The 22,212-nt window shown below is 44.0% G+C and overlaps 1 protein-coding gene across 3 annotated transcripts in view; it reads right to left on the bottom strand.

The window, feature by feature from the left end:
• Positions 1-6,511: 6,511 nt before the first annotated feature.
• Positions 6,512-22,212, bottom strand: part of INSYN1 (inhibitory synaptic factor 1) — a 111,511-nt gene continuing 95,810 nt past the window's right edge. For all 3 annotated transcript variants that reach the window (XM_042471619.1, XM_042471620.1, XM_042471621.1), the window contains one exon: positions 6,512-7,195. In XM_042471619.1, the coding sequence (XP_042327553.1) occupies positions 6,521-7,195 (675 nt within the window). In that variant the 3' untranslated portion in view covers positions 6,512-6,520. The remainder of the gene's footprint in view (positions 7,196-22,212) is intronic.

Genomic DNA, 22,212 nt, shown 5'->3' with positions numbered 1-22,212 from the left:
GATGGCAATGGCAAACCCTCTCTGTAGAAACTTGCCAAGAAAACCTCTTGATAGGTTCATCATAGAGTTACCTTAAGTCGGAGTAAAGGCACACAACAGCAACACCAACATATTTTCTTTGACTCATCTTGCATCGACCAGCATATAGGTTCTCTGAAAGGCCTCTGTAATGAAGAGAAGCAGTTGGTGTCTTCCATGTCTGCTTAGATGGTGAATCCAGTCCAGGTTTTCAGCTCTAAAGGAGTTCTCCAAAGTGCTGATCTTACTATTACTATTATTAATTGCATTTATACCCACTCTTTAGAAATGCTCTTTGGAAATGCCGATAGGGCTGGGTAGAGTTCAGGTACCCTGGACAGCTCCTTTTAAGGTGAAAATAAAACATGGAATGGATTCACTGCCCCACAGACATAGAAGCCACCATTTTCTATGGATCTGAGGAAGAAGAGTGAAAGTCTTTACACAATGAACGACATAATACAATCCATTTTTGGGTCTCCGTACACTGCAATAACTGAATTGCATCCAGAACATGAAAATGTCTCTCTATCACTGTATATGTGTGTGATGATCCCAGTAAAAACTGGCTGGAGGATTCTAGGAGTTGCAGTCCAATAAAGTAACTTTTCCAAGCTCTGTTTCTGTTCCCCCGTCATCTTTAATGGGAGCTCCACTGTACTGCAACACATAACCAAGATAGTTCATTTGATCCTGGAACTTGGAGATTTCTTTTTGCTCAATGTATTTTTTTTTTTAATGGCCGTTTTTCTAATCTCCAAAATAGGGATAAAAACTTTATTGGTTTTTTATGGGAATGACAGGAACAAAAAAAAGTTTGGCAGAGGTGTGGAGAAAATTAAGTACTGCTTTTCTTAATTACTAGCTGCACTCCTGTTGTCCTGTGTTTTCCCTTTAGGGTTTCTCTACCTGGCTCATTTTAAACCAGCCTCTTTTTATGATTCTTTTCCTCCTCCCACCACCTGGAAAGGTTTTGTTTTGGGTCAGCTGCAAATAAATATGCCAGATGTCCTTATTTATTTATACGTATTAAAAACGGAGAACATTTGTTGTCTAAAAGGATTGCCATTTCTTGAAGATCATTGCATCTTTCATCTTGGCTCGTCTTAAAACTGTGATTTCTGTGTATCACATTAAACGGTGATAGTACTTGCAACCCATGGTGACTGGTGATACCTGGTGGATTCTGTATTACAGTGCACCCGCGCCATACATGGGCGCGCCATACGCGGACTTGAGCGTATGTGCTTAAGCCGCGGCACGCGTGCGGGACGGAAGGGGCAGCGCGTCCCATTCAATTGAATGGGCGCTTGCGCCCCGCGCGCACCTGCGCTGCCACGCCGCTGCGCATGAGCCCCATTGTTTCCAATCGGGCTCGAGCATACGCGGAATTCGCCTTACGCGGCGGGATCCAGAACGGATTCCCCGCGTAAGGCGAGGACGCACTGTAGTGGTGGAGTGATTCTGTTCTGGGTTTTAATCCAGACTTTAGAAGAGCTATCCACACGTGACACTAAATTTGGTAGCTAATACCCCAGAGGAGAGGATCAGAATTCAAAATGACCTTAAGAGATTAGGAAACTGGGTCAAAACTAACAAAATGAATTTCAACAGGAAGAAATGTAAGGTATGTATTTAGGCAGAAAAAAAACCAAAATGCATAGACATAGGATGGGGTTCACCTGGCTTAACAAAACTACACGTGAAAGGGATCTAGGAGTCCTTGTAGACCACAATTTGAACATGAGTCAACAGTATGACACAGCAGCTAAAAAAGCGAATGTGATTGTAGGCTGCATCAATAGGAATGTAATGTCTAGATCAAGGGAAATAATAATACCACTCTCTACTGCTTTGGTCAGACCTCACCTGGAATACTGTGTTTAGTTCTGTGCACTACAATCCAAAAAAGACAAGCTGGAGAATGTCCAGAGGAGGGTGACCAAAATGGCGAAAGGTCTGGAAACCATGCCCTATGAGAAGCATCTTAGGGAGCCGGGTATGTTTAGAGATGAGAAGGTTAAAAGGTGGCATGATATAACTTTTAAATATTTGAAAGGATGTCATATTGAGGATGGAGCAAGCTTGTTTTCTGCTGATCCAGAGATGAGGACATGGAGCAATGGATTCAAGCTACCGGTAAAGAGATTCCACCTTAGAAAGAACGTCTTGAGTGTAAGCTGTTCGACAGTGGAACATGCTGACTTGGTGTGTGGTGGAGCCTCCATCTTTGGAGGTCTTTAAACAGAGGCTGGATGGCCATCTGTCTGGGGTGCTTTGATGGTATGTTTCTGCCTGGCAGAATGGAGTTGGACTGAATGGGCCTGAGGCCTCTTCCAATTCTATGATTCTATGATTTGTTTTAATCTCAACCCCCCCCCCCCCCCCAAAAAATGATTCAACACCCTGGATAGTGTCTTCAGACTGGATTGATCAGACCACTAACATGGAAACCACCTGCTGTCTCTGATGGCGTCCTTCCTTCACATCTTGTAGTCTCAGAAACATATGAAGGAAACTTCTGGAGGAACGATCTGGAAGGAAATAGGTTTCATGGAGTCAATCTGATGGATTTTGCTGTATACAGCAGTGTCAGTCTTTCTGCTCTCCATGCTTATAGCCATTGTTGCAGATGATTGGTCATGAGATGAGAAAAATGTTAACTCTACGGTTAGTGGACCAAATGGTAGTGAGGATCTCCACCCATCATTCTGAGGGGAGTCTATTTAGTTCTTTCCCAGGAAAACCACTCAAAATGGACTCTTGGGCTGCACCTGCACTGCAGAAATAGTGCATTTTGACCGCACTTTAAGTGTCATGGCTCAGTGCTACAGAATCCTGGGATTTGTAGTTTGTTGTGGCACTGAGGGAGAAGGCTAAGTATTTCACAAAATTGCAAATTGTGAAATTCCATAGCATTGAGCCATGGCAGCTTGGACCCGAGGTGTCAAACTGCACTATTTCTGCAATGTAGATGCAAATGTTGCAGATGCATCTCCCTACTCGGTTATCCCAGCTTACTTTAGAGGGCTCTTGTGAGATAAATCCATGTAAGACAGAGGCACCATCCCAACAATAGCAGCCAGGTCTATGCAGCCCTGCAGGCTTTGACATGAGAGCGCTTCAGATCACTTCCTACAGCCCCAAATCAATTCCTGTATACGAAAAGCCTGACAAGAAACATTGCTTTATTATTGCTGTTTTATGGTTGTTATTAGAAAAGCCAGAATCATCTCTCTTGTGAGATTTCCCTTCCTCTTTCTTTCTCCCAATTTGTTCTTTACAGCATTTGAGAATGATGCAAGCACTTTAGCTATTTCAGAAACAGATAATAGGAATAAAATTCACTTTGGCAAGCTGGGATGGCTAAGGATGTTTCTATTCCAGTCTCCCAGCCCCACCTGTTCTGAGATAAAAATTCCACTGCAGATGTAAATATAATGGCTTGTTCTCTTCTTTGAGATATGAGATGAGAAGAACTGGTGTCCTTTGGTGAAAGAAAAAGGTTGTTTTATGTAAGTTTTAGCTTTGTGTCCTGGATGGAAGGTGAAAACATACATTGGAGCCCACATTGTACAGGTTGAGTCTCCCTTACCTAGAATTCTGAAATCCAAAGTACTCCAAAATCCAAAACATTTTTCATGGGTGGCTGAGATAGTAACACCTTTGTTACCTAATGGTTCAGTGTATACAAACTTTGTTTCATCAACAAAATTATTAAAAATAATATGCATAAAATTACTTTCAGGCTAAATCTACCAGAAAATGTACATGAAACATACATGAATGTTGTGTTTAGATTTGGGTCCCACTCCCACTTCCAAGATTTCTTATTATATATGAGTGCAAATATTACAAAATGTGAAACAATTCCAAAATCCAAAACACTTGTAGTCCTAAGCATTTTGGATAACGGAGACTCAGCCAGTATTGGAGTCATTGTGACTGGTCTTCTGAATTCTCTATCCTTTGTCCTGGGGACCATTCACACTACAGAATTATAACACTGTGATTCCATTTTAACTGCCATAGCACTCTTCTATTCTGGGATTGGATGTTTAGGGAGGGACACTTAGAATTCTCATCCAGAGAGTTCTAGTGCTTCACCAAACTACAAATCCCAGAATTCCAGAGAATAGAACCATGGCAGTTAAAATGGAATCATAGTGCTATAACTGAATAGTGTATATATGCCTCAGCTCTGAACCTGGAAAAGTTTTGGGTTCTTTTTTGTTTGTTTGTTTGTTTTGCTACAGCTCCCAGAATCCATCTGTCCCCATGGCCATGGTTGCTGAGTGGCGGTGTTGGTGTTCTGAGTTCTAGTCCACAAAAAGCAATTTCCATGCTGTGTTTGAGATCCTTGAATGACCTAGACCATAAAAGTTTCCAACTATGCATTAAATTTGCTTCTCCCTATCTGTTTTGGGGAGAAGGTAATTATTCTGCCATGCATGAGCCTTCCCAAGGGTTGAGGTGGCCTTCCTATTGGGAATGGTGAGGATGCAGATTTGGGGCATCATGCAAAGGTGTCTGGTGAAAATCATTCCAGAGCTAGTGATTCCTTTCTGAGGTCTGAACTTTAAAGGAGCTGAACCCTACCACTCCAAATAGGTTCAGAAGTATCTTATCAAAATCCATGGTGACCAGTGATGTTGGTGTTAGACATGTTGGAGAAGTGGTGGGTCTGCCCTGGCTTTTCGACCACATTTTAAAGGTGCCATCCAAGGTGCTGAATGCTGCCAAAGAGGTTCAGGTCAGTCACTCACTTTTGTTGGCCCTCAATAAGAATTCTGCCCTCCCACAATTTTTTTCCCTTCAGTCCCCAAATTGCTAGCATTGCAGAAATTTAAAATGTCAGTTGAACATTTATAAATATAGGACAAGGTCTTGCATCACATCCATTACTACATAAATGGAGCAATGCATGACTTGGCCCCTGAAACCCACCTTAAACTCGTGGGTTGCTCCGACTGACAGAGATCTATAGTACAGGTAAGTGTAGTGCTTTGGATGATACAGCAAGTACAATTCTGCCCCACTCCCTGAGCCATAGACATCTGTTGCTTGGAGTGGTTGCTTGGAGTTTAAGGTGGCTTTGGGAGGATTTATAATCATGGCAATAGTGCCACTATCATGCATAAGGAGTATATAGTGGACCATCCATACCAATGGGTTGGCAATCTGAAGATCTGACCACCTGCAGATTGCCACAATCCACATTATTCAAAGGAGGTGCATGCTCATAGATGTGCTTATGTATCTGCATGCATGTTGCTGCCAGTAAATAATATGCACCATGGTTGTCTGCACTTTTTGCTATCCATGAGGTGAGAGGACTGGATCCACACACATACCACTATAGCTGAAGAAGGAGTAGTTATGAATTAATCTAGGTTATGAATTTGTAAGTGCAATGTAGGAATCATAGAATCATAGAGTTGGAAGAGACCACAGTCCAATCTTCTGCCATGCAGGAACACAGAATCAAAGCACTCCCACCAGATGGTCATGCAGCCTCTGTTTAAAAGCCTCCAAAGAAGGAGACTCTACCATACTCTGAGGCAGCATCTTCCATTGTCAAACAGCTCTGACCATCAGGAAGTTCCTCTTGAGATTTAGGTGGAATCTCTTTTCCTGTAGTTTGAAACCATTGTTCTTTGTCCTAGTCTCTGGAGCCATGGAAACCAAGCTTGTTCCCTCTTCAATATGACATCCCTTCAAATATTTAAATATGATTATCATGTCCCCTCTTAACCTTCTTTTCATCAGGCTAAACATTCCCAGCTCCCCAAGCCACTCCTCATAGGGCAAGGTTTCCAGACCTATGGCGGAAGCCATCCATCATTTAGACAACCAAAGAAAAGGGGTCGATAAAGTTCCCAATGGAATGCAAACAAAGAAAAGTCAGACTTCTATTCCCTGAATGCTAGAAATTGGTGTACAGAACAAAAATTGAGGAGGGAAGAATTTCTATTGGGTGGCCTTCACTGTGTCCCCCTTTAGCTATACCTTCCCTCTGCCCCATGGGAGGGCCAGTACTGGTTGGTCTGGTCTCACTTCTCCAATACCAGCTTTCTCCCCACCACCCTGAGATAAACCTTGTTCCCCAAGATGCTTTGGGAAAGGTTGCTTCACTTTGTCAACATCCCCCCTCCAGATAATTTCATGAAACAAGTTCTCTTTTTAAACTCCCCATATTTTTCTCAGGCAAGAGGTGGGGTATGTGTTTCTTTGTATTTCTGGCTGAGCACGGCATTTATTAAGCTAGAAAACAAAGCGCCATTCAGTAAAACAAAACAATTGAAATTCCCTGAGTCTTGACAATTATGGATAGGTAGTTTCATGATGATATCTTGTCACCATGGTGGGATTTTTTTTCAATCATATCATTATTATTTATTGACTTAAATATATAGAGAGATTTATATATTTATATATATCTGAAGCTTTCCCCCCCTGCTGTTCCCACCCGACCCCAAGCACACCCCCACCCCGTTAGTCCTCAGTTTTTGCTCTTGATTTTCTGTTTGCTCGAGATATAAGGCAGCACTGTCTGAGTGCTTTTGTCCGACACTGTCTGGGTGCTGCTGTTCCTCATCAGCTTTTGTTGCTGAGCACTACTGAGGTGAGGGGACCGCCGTGGCATTGTCTTGCTGACAGGTCCCATTTTGTGTGCCGTCTCACTGGGTTCCTCTGGAGGGTCCTCTGGGAGTGGGCTGTTGTCTACTTCCTCATCATCATCACAACACAAAGCATGGTAGAGGACTTTGTCACTGAACCGCACCCGCTCCCTGGTGCCCGGCGTCCGCGAGTGCTGGGCTTTGTGGCTTGGGACTGAACTGAAGGCCTCCTCGCTGGAAGAATCTGGCGTTCCCACCCGGGGTCCATTGGGGATCAGCACCCCACCGTTCATGAGTCGGTAGTCGGGCTGGCGTCCCTGTTGTTGCTGCTGTTCTGAGCCATCGCCGGAGTCTGATGGCGTGGAGGCCTCCAGAAAGGAACAGAACTCCCAGCTGTCAGAGAGAATATCTGAGGTCATGAAATCCAGGTTCCCAAGGTCAAACATGCCACCTCCTTTATCGCTACTGGATGTGCTGCTCACCGTCGCTGTTGTCCAATCATCTGGCTCCAGCTCAAACTCAAAGTCTGAAGTCAACTTGTCAATCTGGCTGACCACCTGGGGAAAAAAGAAAGAGCCAGTGAGACAGAGACCTGAGGCAATGTTGGTTGTCTCCACTAGAATTTCTCCATTCTTTGGAGGACATGTCATGAATCCATCCATGAATGGGAAGATGAGGAAATGGTCAGGGAGAGGTGTAGACTGGTCTCCTCAAGCTTGGTGGCCTCTTGTGGTGTTGAGCTACAATGGCTAGCATCACACTAAGGCCCCCTACCTCTTATTCCATGTCATTCCATGTTAATGGTGGAAAAAGGGGAGCTGGACACCTCTGAAAGTGAAGATATTGAGTATTACTAGAAAGACATGGCACAATGTTTAGAGGTCCCTCTGAAGGACAGAATCCCTCAGGTGGCCTGGTCAGTGGCTTTTGGTAGCTGAGATTTTTTTTTTGGGGGGGGGGGGGTTGTAGTATATATAAAAAAGAATTTTCTCAAACTCTGGTTGAAGTTAGGGTACATCGAGAGGTCATATAATCAAAGCCTTTATTAATGCTACAATTGCCCATCGACTAGCTTCTAACAAAAACCACAGTCTTTCCAATCCAAAATTTAGTGTATTACCATGAAAGAGCAAATAGCGCCATGTAATTCAGACAAACAACCTCAACCTCAATGAACAATGATCTCTTTACCTAACTTATGGTTCTAGTTGGATTAGAATTTGTCTGGACTGGTTGAGTGTTGAACTAGGACTTGAATATGCTCTGCCAGGAAGCTAATTCCATGTTTTTGGGTCAGTTACTACCTCTTTAGTCTAACTCACTTAATGTGACAATTCTGAAGACAGAAAGAGGTACTTGTGGCAGTAACTATGAACACCACCTTGACTTCTTTGGAGGAAATTTAGAAAACGAAAACAATCACCTTCATTATTTCTAAATTTATTAATCATGAATAAAAATAGTTTACAGTAGCATTGGTTAAACTGTGGCCCTCCAGATACTGTTGGGCTGAAATTGCTATCAGTCCCAGCCATTATAGGCAGTGGTTGGGGTGATGGAAGCTGTGGTTCAGCAACGTCTGGAATACCACACCTTCTCTGTCCATGGTTTGGTGAAACAGATGCTTTACTAAGATCTTATAATCAAATGATGGTCACAATGCAAATATTGCACAGGCATCAGGGGTGCACTAGAGAGAACAGCAATGATCGGGCTTAACCCTGTCACTTATTTCTCATGTCATCACAATCCCCTTATGACCTGCTGTAACTGTTACTTTTATAAAAGATAGATTGACAAAAGAAACAAAACAAAATTAAACAAACAAACAAAAAACAAGCCCAGAAACCACAGATGCATATCAGTCCTCAGGACAACTTCTAAACAACATTCCTTAAAATGCCCAGTAGATGGAGACATGGTTATGACAAGTCAAGCAATGCTGATGATGGCTTCCTGAAGAGGAACAAAAGCTTTCTAAACCCAAATCAAGTACACTTTGAACAAATCCATTTGGGCGGTGAAGCATTCCTTTCACACGTCATGTATCCTGTAAAAGGAAGATCATGGAGCAGGCCTGCAGTCTGAGCATCCTGATCAGTGTTCTTAATGTGGTGAAATTGAACCCCTCACCACAGGGATTTATGGGAAAGGCAGAGGTACAAGTTCAATGTAATGAAGAAAACTGCAAATGAATCCTATAATCAGGAGAAGGGGCATATCTTTCTGCACTTGGAGTTACACAGCAGTTGCAAGACAACTGATGAACTGCAATGTTGCACAGCCAATGTGTAACTGAATCTATGTGTGCATGTATGTGTACCTATGTGCACCCATGCACAATTGCACCACATGCAGAACTCATACTTCTGTGACCCTGAGCCAGTAGAACATTGAACCCTGAACTTGTGGAACAACCATTCAGCAAAAATGTCCACCGGTTTCCATAGAGGAACTTACATATACCAAAGATACTAGTCACAGTTGTTGGCCTGTTCTATGGGTGATATTCAGAGCCAGCCCAAAACATATTTCTGCCTGAGGTGGAGGAGCAAATCATGTCATTCCCTACACAAGCCACCTAAGTTATTTTGCCACATGAGGCAAAAAAAGCCCACAAACGTCTCTTCAGGTTCCCAGCAGTAAAAATATAATAGCATACTAAATAATGAGCCAGTTGCTTTTATGACACTCAGGTTGGTGTCCTGCTGGCTATCCCAAGTACAGTGGACCAATTCATTCAATTGTTCAACCATGAGTCAACATGTAGATGAATCCAGCTGATTCAATGGGTCTACTTCTGTTGTTGTGTGTCTTCAAGTCATTCCCAACCAATGGCAACCCTAAAGTGAACCTTTCTTGGCAAGATTTGTTCAGATGGGATTGGCCTCTGCCATCCTATGGGTCTGAGAGAGTACAACTTGCCCAAGGTCACCCAGTGGGTTTCCATGGCCAAGCGGGGATTCAAACCCTGGACTCCAGAGTCCAGCACTCAAACCATTACACCACTTTGGCTGTCTCTACTTTATTTAGGACCAAAAAAGGATTGAGGCCCCAGTCTACTACCTTAATTTTGTTCTCTAAGGAAGCAGCAATGGGTAATTTTAGCAAATTTCTCTTAGTGGCAAGAAAGTCTTCAAAAACCATTGTTTCCAGAGACTATTCAGTTTGCGACTTATTCTGTGCAAAAACAAAAATAGCCTACTTCTTCTTTTTTTTTTTTTTTTTTTTTGCACAGAAAACAGCACGGACATATAATATGTGAAATTTGCACAAAATTAGTCATGATTTGCAAATATTCCCCTTAGTCTAGGATGCTCCTTGTGAGAGTTTCCTGATGCTTGAGAAAGATATTTTAAAACCATTTTTTGGACTATTTCCCCTATCCTTACAAATCACACTGTCTAATGGTAGAGCTGGCCCCAGATATTTATTCAGAAAAGCTCAGAGGCACTGATGCATCCAGAGGCACCATATCTTCAAGAAAAGCTAAAAAGAACGCACAGGAAAATCAATTGCATCCGATCTGCCACACAATGAGTGCACTAGGGTTCCATGTTAACTGGCACAATTGCATTCTATGGAATCCTGGGACCTGAAGGGAGTTAGACTTGTCATCCAGAGAGCTCTAGTGCTTCACCAGACTACAAGCCCCCAGGACTGTGCAGAGTGTAGCTATTGCAGAGAAAGTGGGATCAAGTCCCTGTAATTGTGTAGTCTGAATGGGCCCGTGGTGACTAGCTTCTAATAGACAGTCTCTCTCTTTCTCTCTTGTATTGCTACAAGATGAAAGGGAGATGAGCACGGGAGATGCAGTTTATGAGTTTTTGCTCTTATGCAGAATGCATGGTTATGCAATTAACTGAGCAGGCAATCCATGGTAATTTAAATCAAACAGCGCACAAGTCAATGAGGAGCATGCTGACAAGATGGAGTTTAATGAGAGTTACTCCCTAGCCATTACGGTCTCTACCAGAGTAGACAGTTGTTCCCGTGGCAAGTTTCCCAAAGCTACTATGAACAGTCCTCTTATTTATTGCACCAGTTCTGAACTGGTGGGTAGGAACCACATGTGATCCACACAGTGGCAGTTGGTGGCTTCTGTCTCAAAGGGGCAAACCTTCTCTGGCTTTTAGTCTGAACATTAAAGGGGGTAGACAATTTGTAGGGGGAGATGGACCAATTTATCCTCTGGCCCACCCTCCCAATGGGTGACACCCAGCCGTTCACTTAATCAAAATTTCTTTTTATCATTCATATATTGGTCAAACTGGAAGCAGCAAAATATTGCTATTTGGGCTGATATATGGTCAAAAGGAGGCAAAGGGTGGTGATGGATCTGGGGATCTGTCGGAGGGTATTTGCACATGCCCCCCCCCCTTTGAAGAAATCTTTTGATGTGTTTTTCTGGAAAAATAGCAAAAATAAAAAATAAAATAAAAAAGAGGGTAGGGACTTGTAGGGGGAATCAGGAGCCACAGAACCCAGCTTTGGGGCCTTCACTTTCCCCACTCCTTTATGCAAGGAATTCTCCACGATGCTGAAGCTATTAGGGAAATGTGCCCCTTATTATTTTGCTCCAGTACAAGCAGACAAATGCATGGGAAAGAATGGGTACAAAGTATATAAATAGCTGCTTTTCAGGGTTGCAGTGTCTAGATCAGCTTGTGTGCTTCCCCCTTACCATGCATCTATACTGTCATCCTTTCTTCTATTTCAGTATTCAGGCTACAAGGACAATTATATTACTTGCATTATCAAAATAGTACCAGATGCACACAGACATGCATACATACACACACAAGAGGGAGTTATATGTAGCCAAAGCGATATCTCATGCTTTTTAGAGGTACAAAACATTTTTTTTGGGGGGGGGGAAGAGGGAGGATAATTCTTGCTAGAAGAGGATTATTGCCTCTGTGTAATCTTGGCTGTATGTGTGAGCACTGGGAAGCAGAAAATAGGGATAGTGGCCAAATGGAGTCACTGGAATCCCAAGCATCAGCATTTTACCCTGCAATATTCCCTGCAGGAGTTTCCCAGTGGAATTCCAGTTTGGGAGGTGTATCAGGGCCACATTTCAAAAGCTGGTGAGGCCAAAGGTGGAGGATAAGGCTAAAGTAAAATTAGTGCAGCCAGGTGTACATCTTACAACAGATTTCAGACATTCAGAGCATTGCCAGTCTGCAAACTTGAACTGCTATTGCAGTGGACAATCTCCAAACCAGTGCTCCTGTGTCATGTGAAACTTTGCTAGGCTTCAAAGCTGAGTTCCTATGCCATGAAAGAAACATTATCAATACAGTTCAGTAGACCCTTGGGTCTACTGGGGTTTGGTTCCAAGATCCCCTCTGTATGTTCAAGTCCCATTAAATATTATGACATAGCAAAATGGTGTCCCTTATAAAAATTGGAAAATCAAGGTTTGATATTTGAAATTTATACTTTTTTGGAACATTTTCAAACCGTGGATGCTTGAATCCATGTATAAAAAAAATCTGTGTATAAGAATGGCCGACTTTAATACAATAAACATTATTTGTATCCCACCTACTCCAGTTAGGATCAGTCTTATCAGTCTGCAGATTTGAGCACCTGTGCCACATAAAACATTATCAGTCTGCAATCTGCAAACCTGAGGTCTTGGGGCATGAAGAGCTTTGCTAATCTGCAAACCTGAGTTTCTTGACCTTGTACAGACTTCCCTCTCAGCTTGGTGCAGATACACACCACCAGATACGGAAAACTTGCAGTGTCACAGTATAGCACTGCAATCCTGGAAGAGTCAGTCCAGATGTTCAAGGGGCAGTTGGAGGGTCTAATGCCAGTGGGGTACTGAATCCACTCTGGGTTTTAACCCAGACTTTAATGGGGTTCTCCAAGAGGCTAAGCCCTATCCACCAAATAAGCTCAGCATCTTGGGTAGTACCTTTAAAATTTGGACTAAAAACTTGGAGCTGTGGCATTTACATCAGACCCACCAGCTCTCACTGGCTCAAGGAGAAAGGCAATGGTAAAATAACAGCGCTATTAGACAGCCCTCCAGAAGTCACTTCCCTTTTGTGACTCTTTGAGATTTAGTAGGGCCATGTTTGGCTTGAGGATAAACCTTTGGAACACCCTGGCTAATAACCATCCAAGGGTGATTGCTTGTCCTCCATGAACGTGACTAATCCTCTTTGAAAACTCAATTATCCTGTTGGCCTTCATAGCATGGCACTGAGCACTGCAGGTATGTGCGGCTGTGTGAGCACAATATGAAAATGCAGTAGAGTAACTTATAGGTGCCTTGTGAATTCTGCTCCTCCTTGTATATTTTACTGAGTTATTCATAAGTCTATTTTTATGGAAGGAAGGAAATACCAGCTCCCTTTTCGCCAACTAGCAGTACCACTAATGATATTCTTATACCTCCAAAAGCATCCTTATTTTACATGTAACCTTTCAAAGGAACAATTGTTCTTATCTATCTATCTATCTATCTATCTATCTATCTATCATCTATCTATCAATCATCTTTTCCTTCTTTCTTTCTTTTCTTTCTTTATGAAAGCTGTGCCACTTCTACAATCATTTTTGTCTCTCCCATCTTCACACCACTCCTATAGTCTTCTAGAAAACTGCTGAAGTTTAGGATTGCTGGATTTCAAGCATCATTCACCTTTGTCCAGGGCTACTGCCATGCTCCAGAATTAATGCAGTTTGACATTGCTTTAACTGTCATGGCTCTATCCTATGGGATGCTGGGGTTTGCAGTTTATTGTGGCTCCAGAGCTCTTTGACAAGAGGAGGCTAAATATCTCACAAACTACACATCCCAGAATTCCACAGTGTTTAGCCATGGCCATTAAAGGGATGTCAAAGCACATTAATTCTGCACTGTAGATGCACTCCACTAGCTTCAAGCAAGCAATGATTATCTCAAGCATTAAGATACAGAAAGGTTCTCTTCATAGGATCTGTCCCTTGATTTGCCATCACAGCAAACCAGAGCCTTCATATTCAAAAGCAGTTGACCCCCTAAATATCAGTTGTGTCAAGGGGAAAGCAGAGGAAAGGTTATAATCTTAAAGCAGTGATTCCCAAAGTAATCCTCCCCAGGGGGTAGTTAGTGGAAACGTCCAAGGGGGCTTTGAGGGGAAAGGGGGCAGCTGGGAGACAGTGAGAGAGAGAAAGTGGGGGGGGTCTTCAGTCAAAGTATTGGTGTGCAAGAAAGACAAGGGAACTAGGGGCCTTAAGGACCATGATGAGGGTGAGAGCTCTATGAAACATCCTTCCTTTAAAATCACCACACAGCCTTGCAGATCATTTGTGTGGTGGTGTCTCTCACTCTTCACCTTCTGACACAAGCTCACTCTCTGAGCCGTATCTTTTGCTAGCAGTGGTGGTTGGGTGCAGGGCATGGTTTCTGCAGCTATAAGCAGCACTATTTTGGGACAGACACACTGATTGACTGGAGCAAGGAGTTAGAGCACATTGTGCAAATCAGTGCTATATAAATAAAGAACAACAACAACAACAACAACAATAATTGTGGCATGGGAGGAGTGAAAAAAAGGAATGGCTTTCAAATATGGGACCCTGTTTAAGCTTTGTGAGGTTTGCCAGGATTTGGCTGGCAAGTTGGAGGTGGTGCTGCTCAGTGGTGTCCCTGCTCCCAGTGTCACCCACTGTGAGGAGTGGGGCTTGCAAGCAGGGGTTGGGGCTCCAGGTGGGGCAGGGTTTTCAGGGGGCAGCTGTGCCTTCGCCCCGTCTCCACTGCTGCTGCTGCCATGGGCTGCTCTCCTCAGGAGGACAATGACGCCACAGCAGCGAGGTAGAAGGGTTGTGCCCAGCCCTATCCTTCAGTGCTGTGGCATTGTTCTCCTCAGGAGGAAAGTGGAGCTGTGGCAGAGTGGTGCATGGCAGTTAGGTCCAGAAAGCCATGGTGCCGCGGTGCCATGACAGTGAGGTCCAGAGGGACAGACTGACTGACAGTGAGGTTTGGAGGGCTGGGCTGCTGTGGTGCCACAACAGCAAGGTTTGGAAGGCTGTGCCCAGCCTTGTCCTTTGCTGCTGTGGACTGCTTAGGAGGAAAGTGGCACTACAGCAGTGTGGCACCATGACAGTGACTGGGTGGCAAAGGGAGCAGTGACCCAAATTAGCTGCTTTGAATTTGCAGTAGAACAGTAGACTTAATATCTAAAGATGGGGGCATGCTAAGGTTGTCACTAAAGAGGAAAGGGGGTGGTAGCCCAAAAAAGTTTGGGGACCACTTTCTTAAAGCCTTAAAACCTGCATAGTGGTTTTAGAGTTGGACTGTGATTCTGAAGACCAGGGTTTGAATCAGACATGGAAACCAACTGGGTGAACTTGGGCAAGTCACACTCTCTTAGCCTTAGGGGAAGGCAATGGCAAAATCCCTCTGAACAAATCTTGCCAGGAAAACCCTATGGTGGGTTTGCCTTACGCTCGCCATAAGTTGGAAACAACGTGAAGGCACACAACAACAACATAGCTAGAATCCCAGTAACCATACTGGTTGGGCAATTCTGGGAACTGTAGTCCAAACTCTGTGAGGCTCTTGGAATCTCCCAATCTGAATTGGCAGGGCTCATAGCTTTTCACATTTAGGTGCTGAAGATTCACACACCCACATAAATCCATGAGTGGGGAGACACAAGAAAAGAGATACGAGCCACCTAGGAATGGCTTTTGATTACAAGCAATTGCACGCTGGCCCTATTACTTTGACACGCATTCCCTAGTGCAGACTGAACCTTTCAAACCACTCAGCCACTTCTTACTGCTGTTCAGCCAGTCTCTTCTCAAAACACAAGGACTCTGATAATGAGACCTGAGTGTGCTTGACTTCTATTTCAGCAATAAGTGGGAAGCTGAATCTTTGTTTAAAGTGACCAGGCATAGTGCTGATGCATTGCTCATAATGGGTCAGATCAAAGGTCTGTGCAGTCCAGCAACCTGATTCTTGGCTAATTTCCAAGCCAACTCCAGCAGACAAAGAGATGGTGCTAGGGAGTTTGCAAGTGCAACATGAAGACAATAGCCCATCTCTTATTATGTCTCCTCCCCTATGTCTGTTTTTAGTTACAGCACATATCACACTTTCTCAGCCCCAGGAACCCTTAAGTTACAAATGACCTGAAGGCACACAACAATAACAGCTGTATCAAAGATACATCAGAAATGCTACCTCTGAAGCTGGAGGTTTCAACAACAACAATATGACCATCATCAGCATGTATATTTCATATTTCCACCAAATGAGCTCATGTGTGACTCTCCTCACCTCTCACTCTATCCTCATAACACAAGGGAAAGACTCAAAACCACCCTGTGAGGTAGGCCAGGCTGACAAAGTGACTGGCTCCAGGTGGCTCCATGTGTGTTGTGGCTCAGCGTGAATTTTAGGCTGGATGTTCCAAGTCTTAGAGTTCATCTACACTCTGGAAATCTACACTATTATGCATCTAAGGAAGTAGACTTTAGTCTACGAAAGCTCATGCTGACAATTTCTTTCAATTAGTCTCAAAGGTGCTACAAGATCTCTCTACATACTGTAGAGATAATAGTTTGACACCACTTTAATTGTCCTGGCTCCATCCTACAGAATCCTGGGATTTGTAGCTTGGTGAGGCACAAGCCCTTTTTGGCAGAGAAGACTCAAGACGTTGCAAAATGACAAATCCCAGGATGCCATAAGATGGAGCTGCAGCCCTGAAAGTTGTTCAAAGTGCATTACCTCTACAGGATAGACTGACCCTCAGTTCAGTTGCGTAGCACAAAAAGGACTGAGATACTAAATGACTGAGTGTAGCATAAGAATTCCACATGTGGGAATTCTACTATGGCTCCCCTGGACTCACCATTGGAGGTGAGGGAATTGACGAAGCATCTGCTCATACAGGTGGCTCTTTCTACCCATGGGTTTTTTGTTCTAGATCCCCCTCCCACACACAGATAGCAAAATCCATGGGACATGAAGTCCTGTTGTTCCCGTTGTGAGCATGTGACACTGGGAACAATGGAGCGGGGCAATCCACGGATGCTCCAATCCACAGATGGCAAGGCTATGGAAGGGGAGAGTCAACTGTATCCCCATATTTAGTTAAAGTATTTCTGTATTGCATCCCAGTCCATAAGGGCTCCTAAGGTTACTACAAAAGGCTTCGGACCTGCCCCACATATCCATTCTGTGCTTTGTGGCATTAAGCAGGCACCCCTAAAACACTGACTGAGCAGACTAATGCTCAGAATTATTCCCACATGTGGAATTCTTATGATTCCAGGACCCCCCGTGGATATCAAAATCCAAGGATGCTCAAGTCCCATTAATTACAATGGCACAGTAAAATGGAACTCCCACATGTGGAATTATTGATGGAACTAATGCACCATCAATGTAGGTGTGCACTTGTGAGCAACACAGAATGCACATCTGTATGAAGTGCCTTCTGTGTGCCTCTATGTGCTACATACAATGTACCTTGTACATGTGTAATGGCACTGCATGCCCAACTCTGCTCCCACAACCTTGCAATGAGTGTGGTTGTTTTGCATCCAATAAAAATGTCCAATTGTTTATGTAGGGGAATTTACTCATGCATAAGATACCAAAAGGATTCTAGCATCTGACTCCCTGTCCAAAAGCTTCAGCCCATTATATCTGGATGACAACTCCCAGAACCCATTAGCCAGCACCATTCTCTTTCCTTTCTCCTTTCTGATGACATGTTCCACCCATTGAGGCTATCAAATCTCAGAAAGAAGCAATGTTCTTTCAATCCCAACTTATCCCGTATTCTGTGCAGGAGGGCTTGGTTTGACCTTCCTGTACAGAGCTGCAAGACAAATCACAATGTGTAAAAGGTTGGCAGGGATTTAATTTCCTGTTCTTTAATAAGCAAAGTGATTAGAAGGCACAAGGACAGTCTCCTGGGGACAGATAAGGGAGATCGGTTTCATCCTCTTCTTTCAGAACAGCGAGCTCAAAAGGTGCTGGACAAGATCTTGCAGAGATCACATGGCAATGAGGATCCAGCTTAAGGGAAGCTCCTTCCACGGCTTCATCCACACTGCAGAAATAATCCAGTCTGACAGCACTTTAACTGCTCAATGCTATGGGATCCTGGAAATTGTAGTCTTGTGAGACATTTAGCCGTCTCTGTCAGAGAGCTCTGGTGCCACAACAAATCCAAGTCTCCAAAATTCCATAGCATTGAGCCATGACAGTTAAAGTAGTGTGAAACTGGATTATTTCTGCAGTGCAGATGCAGCCCAAGTAGCCAAGGCTGAGTTAAAAGAGGGCAGGACTCAAGGTAGTCTCCCAAGGTGTGATGCAAGTTGCTTTGGCAAAGGTCTGAGATCAATAGAGCACTCATATTATGAAGCACCCATATTATGAATTCATCAAACGTTCACCTTAGGGTGTATGTACCTTAAACAGTTATAGCATATTGATACCTCATCAGCTGTCAAGGCTATATCTTATGAACTCTTGGGAATGTAGTTTGGTGAGACACCTAGAATTCCGTTAGGGAGCTAGGGTGCACTCTCCTAAACTACAGGACTAAGGTCTCTGACAAAGAACTCTTAAGTATATCACCAAACTACAAATTCCAAGGTTCCATAGGATGGATGGATGGATGGATGGATGGATGGATGGATTTATTTATTTATTTATTTATTTCCATACCTTATTCATGATGGCTCAGAACATAGATTAAAACAAAATGCCACTTTAAAAAATCATCATAGTGAAAAGAAGTTTTAAAATAATTAAAGAAACCTATTAAAGGCAGCACTGATTTAAAACAGATTAAAGGTTAGAGTCAGCCCTCCATATTTACTGATTTTTTAAAATCCAAGATTCAAGCATCCCCAGCTTGAAAATATATATATTTTCCAAAAAGCAAACCTTGATTTTGCCATTTTATATACAGGACATCACTTTACTATGTCATTATATGTAATGGGACTTGAGCATCCATGGATTTTGGCAGCCATGGGGGCTCCTGGAACCAAACCCCAGTGGATACCAAGGACCCACTGTATTTAAAATATAATGAAAATAAAAGTAGAACCTCCCCATTAAAAATCCCTTCCTCAGCAACCAGTTATTACCCCAAAGCCCATCTACCTGCTGGTAAAATGAGACCAGGGAGGGAGCCAGGTTAGCTTCCCATAGGAGGAAGTTCCACAACCTCACCCCGTTCCATGGTCTCTACGCATGGTGAGGGCTGAACATCCATACGCTTGAAGCCCTTACCGAGCCGCCTGGACACCATTTTGGTGCATGCCTGTCCACACGGCATGCGCTATGATGATGGCACAGCTTGGAAGAGGTGTCATCATGGTGCATTGGCTTCTTTTTGCTTCTTCCAGAGGCCGCAGTGTGTGGTTGCCACGACATGAATCTGGGGCAAATAGGGGCAGCATCCAGGTGCCCGTCTGTACAGCCTCATAGTCTGGCAGTAAGCCATGCAGATCTTTATAGTTCACAACCAGCACTTTGAACTGTGCCCAGAAATGGAGTGCAGCTGTTACAGTTACAGTTATCATCCTGTTAAAACCATGTAATGTATATAGATGCATTCATGGTTTTGGTTAGCATGCTCTGCTGCAGAGCCCAGCAGATATAGTTCAGGAGGATAAAGTAGAACTCACTAGAAAAGAATTCTAATAACTGCATGAAAACTACAAATCCTAGGATTTCCACAGGACAGAACCATGATCAGGTGGTATCAAAGAGTATTAACTATGCAGTGCAAGTATATTCTTCTAATCCATTTTCATAGGATACTGGGTTCTATGTTTTCAGCAGAAAGTTTAGATGTGGGCAAAACTCAGAAGAATCCTGCCATACCTGAAGCTGCCATATTTATTACACCATGAAGCTCCAGGGGAAAAACGGGGGTATTTGATATAGACATGTTCCAAAGGATGGAGAATACAGTGGCTTCCAACAAGTGATACAATTTCCATGCTAGAATGAGCCTAGGTATGAAGTAGTGCCATGATGAAGCCCTTGAAATGCACCCCTCTCTTAAGACTAATCCAGGCAGAACATTTTGTAGCGTTACAAATGGGGTTGTGAAATTGAAAGAGCTATGTTCACTCAGATTTAATTTTTAGTACAAGAATTCCTGAAACAATGTGAAATAATGCAGAAAAGGAAGAGCCAGTGTGCTGCAGTGGCTTGAGTGTTGGCTTAAGACTCTAAGGATCAGGATTTGAATCCTTGCTTGGCCAAGGAAACCCAGTGAGTGGCCTTGGGCAAGTCACACATTCTCAGCTTCAGAGGAAGGCAATGGCAACTCCCTTCTGAACCAATCTCACCAAGATAGCCCCATGATAAGGTCTCCTTAGAGTCACCAAAAGCAGAAATGACTTGAAAGCAATGCAGAAAAGGATCTCTGGGCCTGTGCAGTTCTGTTGTGAGCAGTTGTCTTGTTCCTATCCCCACTGCCAGTTTCCTGAATTATTGGACTCAACCTTAAAAAAAGCATCCTTATTTCTGTCCATGAAATGTGGGATGATCTTTAACAACCATCTGAATGTTGCATAAATTATAATGCATGTGCGTGTGTATGTGTATCCCTGCTGTACATTCCCCATTAATTCTCCATTGTGTTTTCACTTTAGTAGTACAACATTTACTGCCAATCACATTACTGTCAAAGTGCTTTATTGGAGTGTATCTGTTTTATTGCAGAAATTTAAGGTAGGGAAGGGTTTGGCAATTCAGAAGCGCAGAATCTGAATGTGACTAGAAATGCTTAGAGAATGTTTGGAAGCATTCTCTGCTGAACTGGTGCATGACTGTAGCCCTCCAGATGTTGCTTAACATCAGCTCCTATGATTGCTGTCAAGATCATGGATCCTGCCATGCTTGATTGGCATATGCTTTGTATGTGCTTTATAATATTGGATGATCTGTTATACAGATGGTGATGCTGGGTAGAAGTACTGTTTATTGTTCAGGTGTAATAAGGTAGAGGTGAATGAGGAGAGAGTTGGGGGAGGAGAGAGCGATCAGGTGGAGGAAATAAGGGAAAGAAGCCCAGGGGTGGAACCAGAAGAAAGGAAGGAGGAGCCATGGGAAAGTATAAAGAGGCAGGAGCAGCCGTGTGCGAGAAGAGGGTCGACGTGGAAGAGGTGGGTGTGGTGAGGCGGTCGAGTTAGGGACGCTAGGGATCCATAGCCTCAGCGGGTTGGGGACCCGTGTCCCTACAGACTAAACCAAGCCCTAGACCTCCAGGCCCCCATGAGGCTCTGAGTTAAGAGACCCAAGGGAGGAGGTGACTTCCCTTATCCAGAGGAGGACGTTGGGGAAAGGCTGATACGAAGGGTTTGGTGAGTGAATGGTGGGACAGTAAAGGCAGAGGTGGGGCAAGGGCCCGAACCCAAGGATTGGGAGAAGCGGGACCGGGAGCCCCTGGAGAAACATTCGGGCAGAAGAGCCCCGAATCTAATTGGACTCACAGGTCTCCAGACCTAACTTTCTCGGACGGAGGAATTGGACAGAGTCTTCAGTTATTCGAGACTGAGCTGTGGTCTGTTAGACCTTGTTGGTTAACTGTTGCCAATAAAGGCACCATGTTGCAGCATTGCGGTTGGAGAAAGTTTGTTACACCACGTGTTTAAGGGCAGTAGGGAACTACAACTCCCATCATGCAACCCGCTGCCCCGGCTCTGCCCACATCAGGGCATTGGATAATGAACAGATGTGTAGGGAGGAAACACAGAGCTATGAGCTATCAAGGTTAGTTCCATGAGAATATCTGGCATGAAAGAGAAAGGAAGGATAGTACTAGGCTGCATCTGCACTGCAGAAGTAATGCAGATTGACACCATTGTAATTATCACGGCCGAGTGCTATAGAGTTCTGGGATTTGTAGTTTGTTGTGGCCCCAGAGCTCACAGACAAAGAAGGCCACATAGTTCACAAAACTACAAACCCCAGAATTCCATAGCATTGAGCTATGGCAGTTAAAGTGATGTCAAACGGCATTAATTTGGTAGTGCAGATGCAGGCCTAGAAAAAGAAAATGTTTTGGTTTGTTGGCAAATAGATTATAAGCCTGCAGAAATGTTTAAATTGCTATGTGCTTCTAATATACTATGGCGCGTTACAGACGGCCCAGAAGGGGCAGTCTCGCGCCGCTGCTGGTTGCTGCATCCAGGAACCGCACCATCCAAACCGCGCGGTTCCCGGACGCAGCAAAGAAGGAGCGCAAAAATCGCGCTCCTCCCTCGGCCCCAGAAGAGACGCTGCGAGGCGCTAGTCGTGCACTCGCGGTGTCACTTCCGCCACACAACGTGCGGACGCAGAGCATCCGCTACATCAAAATGGCGGCACCGTGTGGAAAGGCCACTGCCATTTTGACGTAGTCATTACGTGCGAGGGGCAAGGCGTGTCAGGAAGCACCGCCCCTCGCGCGTAATGACAGTGCAATGACGGCGCCTCATGGGCCCGTCTGTAATGCGCCCCAATAACCCAAAATGCTTTAGTCCTGACAACATTGTTATGCTGTGAATAACTCAGCTTTCTCAGTAAAGCTTTCTGATTCTG

This window comes from Sceloporus undulatus, chromosome 6 (assembly GCF_019175285.1).
Source record: "Sceloporus undulatus isolate JIND9_A2432 ecotype Alabama chromosome 6, SceUnd_v1.1, whole genome shotgun sequence".
Taxonomy (NCBI): domain Eukaryota; kingdom Metazoa; phylum Chordata; class Lepidosauria; order Squamata; family Phrynosomatidae; genus Sceloporus; species Sceloporus undulatus.
The sequence above is the reverse complement of the archived record's forward strand: the minus strand, read 5'-3'. Positions and strand labels throughout refer to the sequence as shown.